The sequence below is a fragment of the Polypterus senegalus genome, chromosome 15, assembly GCF_016835505.1.
Source record: "Polypterus senegalus isolate Bchr_013 chromosome 15, ASM1683550v1, whole genome shotgun sequence".
NCBI lineage: Eukaryota > Metazoa > Chordata > Cladistia > Polypteriformes > Polypteridae > Polypterus > Polypterus senegalus.
Window position 1 is genome coordinate 21,441,832 of NC_053168.1, and position 10,669 is coordinate 21,452,500.

General features: G+C 44.5%; 1 protein-coding gene across 1 annotated transcript in view; it reads left to right on the top strand.

Moving 5' to 3' along the window:
* Positions 1-10,669, top strand: part of macf1b (microtubule actin crosslinking factor 1b) — a 120,292-nt gene that overhangs the window by 21,381 nt on the left and 88,242 nt on the right. Inside the window, exons 6-9 of the mRNA XM_039737570.1 lie at positions 990-1,074; positions 4,245-4,486; positions 6,330-6,446; positions 8,742-8,849. Of these exons, the coding sequence (XP_039593504.1) occupies positions 990-1,074; positions 4,245-4,486; positions 6,330-6,446; positions 8,742-8,849 (552 nt within the window). The remainder of the gene's footprint in view (positions 1-989; positions 1,075-4,244; positions 4,487-6,329; positions 6,447-8,741; positions 8,850-10,669) is intronic.

Below are 10,669 nucleotides of genomic sequence, written 5' to 3' on the forward strand. Positions count from 1 at the left end.
GATAAAGATGTATGAGGGTGTGAGATACAACAACACAAAAACAGTGCAAACGTCGCTTCGGAATAGTTCGGGTATTGCCGTGTGGTCACGTAGGCACAAAAGAGAGAAGTTAGAAGCGCACGCTGATACAGCGCATTGCCGCACCCACATAGAAAAGAAAGGCTGTGTACTCCGTGGCTACTCTCTCAGGTGGGCCTTGGCGTATCATAATATCTTGGACCAATTATGTGATTTTTCTGCATTCAACTTATATGACTGACATTATAAAATACCAGAAATTATATGGTAAAATCAAGCCCCAACTTATCCGCGGGAGAACTTATCTGTGAGTAGTCTATCCACCTTGATAAAAGGACAAGCGCCTATGTATTCGTGTTCGTCTGGTTGATAGGGAAAGAAAATGTAAAAATGGACAAAACGTGCAGTTAAAGGGTAAACTGATCAAAAAAATGACAGTAAAAATACCAAATAAGGGGCTAAAATATGAAAACTGTTCTTCTCTGCCTATTCTCTTGTCCATGTTATATGTTGGAAACAGCAGCGTAGTAGCGACTTCCTTGCACCCTTTTGGGCCACGTGAACGAGGTTAATAGCTCTCTTGATAATGACTGATAACTTTGCATGATGAACAATAAATGAGTAAAAATAACGATATATCGACACACAGGTCGATTAACCAAAGCTCTATAATTACTACACTAGAGTCGCTAAACCAGGACAATGCAGTAGCGTCCACGTTGTCACATTTTTCCAGCAAAACGCCTTGACTATAAGAGTGAAGAAGCAGTCAAAACGGGCGACTCTATCCAAAGAGGTAAAGGCCGCCGTGAGGTAAAGGGATCAGACAAGTATTATTATTCCAGACCAAATGGACAACCCATGCATCAAATTAAAAACACGAAGTCTACGTTGATTACTTAGATTTCAACCCGTCTTAGACTGCTAGCTTCACAATGAACGGATGAACTTTCTGGTTCTTTTTCCTTTAGGCCACTCTTGAAGAAATCAGAGCCAAGAGCACCAATCTGGAAGAAGTTCGACTGAAAGGGCAGAAACTTATGACGTGGATATCAGGTCAGTGGTCCGTATGAAACTGCACTGCTTGAAACTACTGCTCTGGTTTTTTGGATTGCTCAGATATGGAAGGCAGATTATTCAAATCCATCCATATTTGCCATACATTCATATAATGGATTCGGAATTAAAAAATGTGCTCACCTGCATTCATTAGAAAACTATCGGAGAAAACACAGCTACCCCAATTCTCAGAGATGCCGTCTAATGATGACCTTTCACTTTAGTTAATTTGTCTATGTATTATATTTAAAAGGTTTTCCGTCGTGTCCGCGTTATTCAGCCTTGACCACGCCCCTCCACACTTCTTGCCCAATCATCACTCTCCGCCCCGCCCCCTGACACACTCAGTGCTAACTCTCCCTTCAGCGCAGTCGGTTAGAATGGCAAGGCAAAAAAGCAAATGATGTATTCAAGAACATCAGATTTTAGATTGGGAAAGAAAAACAGTGTCAAGAGTTGATAATGAACGTCAAAAAAAGAAAATGAACAAAAAAAGAGCTGCATATAATAAAAATCAAGAACAAGGAGAATCGTCCAATAAACGAGAAAGAGAAAAATATATAGGGGAACAGAAATGCTAAAAAGCAACGTTTATAGAATGTAAGTTAGAAGATAAAGTAATTCATAATATTGTTTTTGATGAGGTGTTAATATCATTTAATTTTTTATTTTGTTGTGGTGAAATACTGAAATTACTGCTTTTCTGTCTGTAACAACTAAGGACCAAACCTCCTTCCTCCCGCGGCCCACGTACTCCTCTGTATACTCTCTTTAATGGACACTCTTCTAAATACAATCACCTTCTTTAACAAAGAGGCACCCCGCTGCTCTTCATGCAGCTCATCTGTGAGACAGTAGGCACCCAGCTTTGATGCACCCACCACACGACGAGCCACCCAGACTGGGACCCGAGTGCAGGTGGTGACACCTCAGCAGCACACAGGAACAGTGTGAGCTTTTTTACGGTGGCTGGAGTGCCAGTCCTGCCACCAACCCTCAAGTCTTCCCTGTAAGTTGGAGGACCGTCTTGCAGGGCTGGATGTGGACTAACGTCACACCCAGGATGGAGCAATTACAGGTTAAGGGCCGTACTCAAGGGCCCAACGGAGTGGAGTCACTGCTGGCATTTACAGGATTCAAACCGGCAACTTTCCGATTGTTGGCACAGATCTGCTGGTGGAGTGGTGGCTCTGAGGCTAGAGATCTGCACTGGCGATCGGAAGGTTGCCGGTTCGAATGCCAACAGGGACTCTGTTCTGTTGGGCCCTTAACCTGCAATTGCTGAGCGCTTTGAGTAGTGAGAATTATTATTATTATCCCCAACCTCAGAGTAATATACTTAAAATGTCACAAAAACTCAAAGTGCCTTGCAAAAGAATGGAAACCACAAAAAACCTTGGCTTACAGAGTCCAAGCCACCAAATAATATTTATACATGAAGAATATTTATTTACCACAGAAACATATAAGAAAAGAGCTCAAAAAGGGAAAAGGAGTTGCCTAACAGGCCCACCAATAGCAAGGAAGTCCCAATACACTAATCCAGAGAAGAATCCAAGCAGAGGTAATCAAAATCAAGAACAATCCACAAGACGTCAACACTCACAAAAACGCCTTCACAACTGACCTGAGCTTCTGCCATTGTGACATAAATAGCCAATGGGAGTGCGCAGGTGTGGTGATGTCATCGTGGCCCCGCCTCTTGGGTTACCACCCACAAAACACAAAGGTCACAGGAGAACCTAAATTATACCCAGAAACATTCTAGTCATGAATTAAATAATTAAAGAAAACAAGGAATAACAATTTACAAGAAGGGACCTAAAAATGCTTGGAATCAGTTAATAGCACGGGAGTAGGACGCAGTTCTTGAATATGCTGCTAGGTGTTCATGCGCCTACAGTCTGGTTAATCAGTGCGCTGAGTGGCATCACGCTGGGATGATCAAGTGTGTATTTCTGCCATTTATTCTACAATTGCACACGTGACTTGGGGTGATTTTTCTCTCTAAGCTTCCATAAAAGATTTTCAGGAGGCAAGAATGATCTCGTTTTTTAACATTGGTGAACTTGTTTGTTCTGCGTTGGGAAAATGTTAATCAGTGACATTACACTGAACTTCTGAGACGTCTTTGGGAAGGCATCAGGGAAAATAAAACATCCAGTGAAGAGACGCACCCAAACGTGGATTTTGCACCCTGACAGCTCACCCTCACCCACCACGACGTCAGTCAAAGAGTTTTTAATCAATGCTTCCCACCTCCCCATGTTCACCAGTTCCTGCTCCCTGTGACTTGTTTTTGTTCCCAAAATTTAAATTGAAACTCAAGGGAAGAAGATTTTCTTCACGGAAGAAACCCAGAAAAAAATTTACAAAGTAATAAAAGATGAGTACAGGAAATGTTAACAGGACTGGAAGAAGCACTGGGACACGGATATTGCGTCTCAAGGGGACAATCAGGGATTGGGGTACGTTTTATAATAAAGTTTTTTTTTAATAAGTCCAGGAATTTTTCGGTCCCCCTTCATACATGAAAGAAAAAAAAAACATAAATAATGAAACATGGAGACTTACACAACATGTAAAACTTTAAATATGTCAAACTAAACTTTAGCCAGAGTAACAACCCAGGCTGAACCATAGCAGCCTCAATCAGGACGCATATCCTCACCTCAAGTATCTGATTAAACGTATTACTGCCATTTTACTTTTACTCTCACAAGCATACCTCAGAAATGCAGAAGGCACGTTTTCTTAAACTAAAACCATTGCGGCTTCAACGTGGTTATATCTGGAAAGTTTTAAGGCTTCCATTTTCACATTTGGCTCCATGATTTCCATTCTAAAATTTAAAAACAGGGTAGGAATTTGTTAAAAATTACAAATAAATACTTCACCTCAAAACGCAATTTCATGTGTCAAATGAATACGTACCATGAATGTGAAGAGATAAGTTCGACTTGAAAAATACAGAACGTGTATCAGTGTCAGAGAGGAAATCACAACGGGGGCAAATACTTTTTCACAACACGAAATAAAACCACACTACATTCTTACCCTTATGTTAACCATACTGAGATAAAGGCTTTCAACTACACCATGCCTGACTCATGCAGACGTTTTTTATTTTTGTTTTTCCTTGCTTCTAACGGTGCCGTGTCTCACAGGTGAGGAGTCTCAGAACGTCCAGGAGAAGACTGACAGTCTGAGGATACGATATTCTGTGGTCACTCTAAGCAGCATCGACACACTTCAGCGGCTGGAGAAAGCTTTGGAAGCCTCCTCGAGGTGCACCTCCAGCCAAGAGGACCTCAACTTGTGGTTGGGTCGAGTGGAAAGAGAGCTGGTGAACGTGAGTGGCCAGTGTGGAGCAAGTGAGCAGATATTCACTGCAACGGAGAGGGAGAAGGTGAGTGAGCAAGGGGGTCCGGCTGGCACACTGCCCATATCCATCTCGCTGTTTTCTGAACTTGCATAGTGGAGGGGAGGCAGGATTATGAGAAAGGGTGGCAGCCCACGACAGGACACTGAAATACAAGGCCGATCACCCTGACATACGGGGAGTTGGGCATGATTGGTGGTTTTGAGTGCAGAAGATAAAAGCCACAAGCGCCAAGGAGAACAAAACCATACAGACCCCTCGAGCTGCAAGGCCAATGCCTATACCACCATGCCAGCCATTTTCTGTGAATCACTCAAAAGTCAAATTTGACTTTGTCTTTTCACGTGAACTTAGGGGGTCAGAGTGCAGGGTCAGCCATTGTACGGCACCCCCTACAGCAATTTTAAGGTTAAGAGCCTTGCTCAAGGGCCCAGTGGAGTAGGACCCCATCTGGCAGTAACAGGATTTCAACTGGTAGCCTTCCAGATACCAGCACAGATGCTCAGCTTCAGACCCCCAACTCTAGAAGGTAGCAGACTCCATAATCTTTACTGAAACTGAAGGTGTTGTCTGTAAAATGTTACTGACATGAGCGATTCGGAGGGGACTAAAATTACAGGGGGTCCTCTGGTAATAATGAGTTTACCCCAACCTCCTGGTGTAAAACTCATCCCATCTGAATAGGGCTTAAGCTGCAGCGACGTGGATGGGCAGAAGCTCACAATCTGCTGTGATATTTCAGAAACATTTTGTTAGCAAATATACTGTTGTGGATGGCCAGGACCCTTACCTGGCCAGGACGCTTTTATATTGTGGAAGGACTTGGGGGGACACCATTATCTCCCCTGGGGTATTAGTGGGCTGCCCCCTGGTTTGCTGTGGCACCACAGATTCCCGCAGAGCATGCTGGGTGTTGGAGTTTGCTGCAACCCTGTTGGGTTCTGTGGATGCCACCTGGGGGCTGCTTAAGCTGCAGAGCCCTACTTTGGGCTTTCACCACACCTGGGAGTCATCCTGGATCTGCTTAACAAACCACCGGGAGCACTTCAAGGAGCCACTACTCCGGGAGTGAGAGAGACGAAGCTTGCTGGAGGAGGAGTGGAGGATGAGAGGGAGAAAGAGAGAGCCAAAGAGAAGATGGAAGAGTGCTGTATAGCGGGTGTAGTTTTGCTTTATGGTACTGTGCTGCTGTGGGGTATGACAGGAAAGCGTTTCCCCACTTAATACGCGTGTGTTGTGTGCTGAACTTGTGCCTGGTGTCTGTCTGTGTCGGGTTTGGGTGGTTGGTGTGCCCCCTGCAGGCCACAATACACAAAACCTTCATAGTGGGGTTCGGGTGGCAGTCAATCATTGCCAGATGTTGTACCGGTCAGTCGTGATGAAGAAAGATCCGAGCCGAAAGGCAAAGCTCTTAATTTATCAGTTGATCTACGTTTCTGCCCTCACTTAAGGTCATGAGCTTTGGGTAGTGACTGAAAGAACTGCAGATACAAACAGGTCCTCCACAGGGTGTTTGGGCTAAGCCACCAAGATACAGTACAATGAGCAGCACAGACCTTCAGGGTGAGCTCAAAGTGGAGCTGCTGTTTCTCCTCACCAAAAGGAGCCACTTGAGGTGTCCAGGAATCTGATTAGGAGACACCCTGGTCGCCTCCATGGAGATGTGGACACATTGGATAGATCTGTCAACTGTCCTGGGAACATCTCGGTATCTCCCGGTGGAGCTGGAAGGGGACATCTGGGCATCTTTACTTAGACTGCTGCAGAAAATGGGGAGGATGAACCCTAAGGAATGGACCTTTCATTACCCAAAGTTAATTTGTTTGTGCTCAATCCAATATCACAATAAACGTTTTTGTTTTTTTTGCAGCTAGAAAAAGCTGTGGCGAAGGAGCTGGAGTGGATTGTTACTGCCGAACAAAAAGTGGAGCTGGGCAGCGTAACCCTGGACTCCGGTGGGATTTCTTCACAACTTCATGACCAGAAGGTATGCCATGTCATGCTGGCTTTTCCCTCATTGTTTGATGTGTGCCACCGTGAACTGCGAGGCTCATTCCATACGCATTATGGCCATAAATAAACACAGCTGAATCCTCTCAAGCCAGCTGACAGGGAGATGAGAAAAGAGAAGTGGGAGACGATTCAGGCAGGTGACATAAAAGTGTTGCTGATGGCCAGTATACGGCCAGGGGTCACCTTTCTGGGAACGTATCCACGTTTGGCAAATGACTGTTCTTATTTATTTTAAAATTTATAAAGCATGATTTGACTTTTCATTATTTTTTAAATACATTTCCCTTGTTTTCAAAAAAATAATTCTAAATATACTACAGAGCAGGGGTCCCCAGCTCCGGTCCTGGAGGGCTGTTCATTCTAACCCTTTTCTTAATTAGTGACCTGGTTTTTCTGCTAATTAACTTATTTTCCTTTCATTTTAATGGACTTGTTTTTTAAAATTTATTCCCCTGAATTTCTTCATCGCTCCTTTGAATGACTTCATTTCTTTCCTTAAAAGGCACCCAAACAGAAATGAAATGTGAAGTGAGTGAGACAACAGAAGACCAGCTAAGTCAGGACGTCAAACTCCAACCAGTTGCTTAATTAGGCTCAGAGTCTTAAACCCGTTCTTTAATTCCGTAGCTTGTTGTTGCTCTCACTGTGCCATAGCAGACATTTCTGAAATTGTTGATTTTCTCTTTTCTAAGAGCTCTGGTCAAATGTTTTGTGGACCTGAGCAGATCAGCATTCCTGAGACCTTCACCTTTCTTTATTTTCAGATATTGTATGATAGTCACAGTGTGCTGGTCCTATTTTGGCTCCAGTGTTCACACCTCACAAGGACTCGCTCAAAGTTCAGTTCGCACAGATTAAAATGAATACATTCACGTTCATAGTTCATCATTTCAATTTTGAACAAGTTCATGTTCAGTTCATTTTGTATTTTTTAAGGAGTGTAAATAAATGACCCATGAGTTAACTTTTTTCAATTTTGCATGACTTATATTAGGCTATTATAAACTCAGCCACAGGGGATGCACAAACCGGTATGTTTCTTTGTGCTGGTCCCATACCCGGATAAATGGGGACGGTTACGTCAGGAAGGGCATCCGCTGTAAAATTTTGCCTGAGGTCCTGCCTCCCCCTCCCCTCGGCCTGCAGCCTCTGTCTCTATGATTAACGTGAATAAAGAAGGCACCACAGCGGAGCTATGATACTTAACGCGATGAGAAATGTCGAAAAATCAACCGGAATGCTCAAGAAAATTATAGAACAAAACCCGCTTTAAATCCGTTAAGTAGTTCTCTCGTTCGCTAGCTAAGTGGAGATATGGTTCTCCCCGAGGCTGGTGTGTAAGTGAGGAGGGCCCTGCAACCCTCCCCTCAGCCTGCTGCATGTCTCTCTTGGATTCGCACATAAAAATCGGCACCGCAAGCAAACTATGATACTTGGCGCAATGAGAGAACTCGCAAAATCAACCAGAATGCTCAAGCAAATTCTAGAAAAACAACCTAATCTAAATCCGTTAAATAGTTCTCTAGTGAAAAGCTGACTGACAGAAGTTGGATTTTATATATAGAGAGAGAGAGATAAGTGATTTCAATCGGAAGGTCATTTCTAGCTCGGACGAACACAGACGCCTTGTAACCTTTAAAGTGAGAGACGCCTCCTTTAACAAGCTGCTGACCGGGAGGGGCGGGGCCTCTTTCATGTCACTGCCCTCAAGGGGCGGTTCCAGTTTCTCAAGGCCGCGAGGGAAGACAGAGATGAGACTGTCAGTGGCAGCGCCCCCTCTTGTCCCAGGGTGATATTACTTACTTTAGGTGTGCGCATACGTGACAATGCAACTAGTCAGTCCGTATCGCCATCCGCACCTAAGCTGGGAGCAGCGACTGAAACAACGCGAGTGACAAATGGAAGACGTCTAAACATGACTTGTGTGCAGGCCTGCTGGGCTCACGGTTAGTGGTGGGATGAGTGATCTCTAAGGACACTGGGGTTTGCCAGGGTGTGCAGTCATGATGCATCCTGGGCACCTATCATTGGGTGTAGACCGGGCACTGCCCAGGACACACTGGAGGGATTACCACCCTGGGGATATTTAGATATTCTGTAAGAGTAGTGACAGGTGAAACAGAACACAGTTCATAAAACTGTCCCTTAAAATGACTTTTGCATGGAATTTTACAATTTTGAATTGTGAAAAGCAAGGAATACTGTGGGTTACCCTGCAGATAATAAAGACGAGGGCATTTATTTTTACCTTTTTTGTTTCTTCATTTAGAATCTGGCAGTGGAAATCCTTCAGCACAGATACAATGTGGAAAAGATGTTGAAAATTGCAGAAATTTTAATGAGCTACGGAGGGGAAGAAGATCTGCAACACTTACAGGTAAGGCTTGAGCCGCAGGTTGGCTTGATTGACAAGCAACCAACATAAAAACCCAGCGATGCCACAGACCATAAACTTGAAATTGTGTTGTAAACGTTGAAGGAAAGCTGCAGAGGTTCTGCACATCCCACACATTCACAAAGCCTCCAGACCCCTTCAATATCTCACATTTTGTTATGTTGCAGCCTTATGCTAAATTCACATCAAGCAACACTCGGAATGACAAAGCCAAATCAGGAATCTGGACATTTTGACAAGTTTATGAAAACTCAAAAACTGACATATAACATGGACTCAAGAGTTCAGACCCTGCACCGTGGCACTTGACATTCGGGTCAGGGGCATCCATTTGGACTGATCATCGCTGAGATGTTTCTACATCTCTTTTGGGGTCCACTGGTCGTCAATCCAATTGATCGGTCTGATTAGGAAAGGCAGACACACACGCAGCAGTCTGTAGGTCTTACAAAAACCAAGCCATGAGGTCAAAGGAATTGCCAGCAGTGCTGAGGTGCAGAGCTGAAGAAAGCTACAAAAAAATCCCTGCTCCATTGAGGGTTCCTCAAAGCACAATGATTCTTAAATGGAAGAAGTTTAAATCGGACATATCTCCTTTAAGAGCAGACCCCTTCATGGGAGAAAGGCCATGATAAGTGAGGTGACCAAGAAACTGATGGTCACTCTGGCTGAGCTCTGGAGAACTTGTATGGAAATATGAGAAACTTCCAGAAGGACATCCACCAATGCAACACTCCAGTCATCTGGGCTTTACGAGAGAGTGAGACTGGACAGAAGACCCTCCTCAGTAAAAAAAAAAAACATGGAGGGCCAATCGGAATTTGCAGAAAGGCATTGATGTGAGAAACGAGACTCTCTTTGCTCTGCTGAAGAAAGATTAGCATCAGATCTCGAGGACACCAGGCAGCGCTCGTCACCAGTGCACTGCCATTCCAAAGTGGGGTTTATTTCAGCAGCAGGGCCTGAGAGAGCAGGCAGGCCTGAGGGGACACTGAGTGGAGCAAAGTACAGAGATACCCTTAATGAAAACCTGCTGCAAAGCGCTCTGGACCACAAACTGGGGTGAAGGTTCAGCTTCCAACAGGACAAGGACCCTAAACACAAAGCAAAGACAACATAGGAGGGGCTTAGGGACAACTCTGGGAATGTCCTTCAGTGGCCCAGTCAGAGCCCAGAGTTGAACCCCAGTGAACATCTCTGGAGAGACCTGGAAATTGTCATCCGTCATCGGACCCCACCCAACCTAGCAGAGCTTGAGATGGACCAGCAGGGAGGACCCCCACTTCCAGGTGTGTGACGCTCGTCACATCAAACCCAGGAAGACTCCCGACCACTAAAGGGGCTTCAACTAAAAACTGAGAAGAGGGTCTGAATGCCCGTGTCAATGGCATGTTTCAGTTTCTTATTTTAATTCATTTCCAAAAATGTCTATCATTGTGTTTTTGCTTTGTCATCCTTGAGAATTGAGTGTTACTTGCTGTGGGAAAAATCGGGAGTGCGCTTCCCTCAACTTTCTCGTATACTGAGAGAGAGGAAAAGGTCATCAGAAGCACATCCAGTTGCGCAATATTTCTCAAATATCATATCTCTTTGTTTCTCACCATAACTAAGTGATAGAATCGATACACAATCATTTATCCATCCATCCATCCATCCATTATCCAACCTACTATATCTTAACTACAGGGTCACGGGGGTCTTCTGGAACCAATCCCAGCCCACAAGGCAGTAAACAAACTCCGGGCAGGGCGCCAGCCCACCGCAGGGCACACACCAGGGTCAATTTAGGATCGCCAATCCAC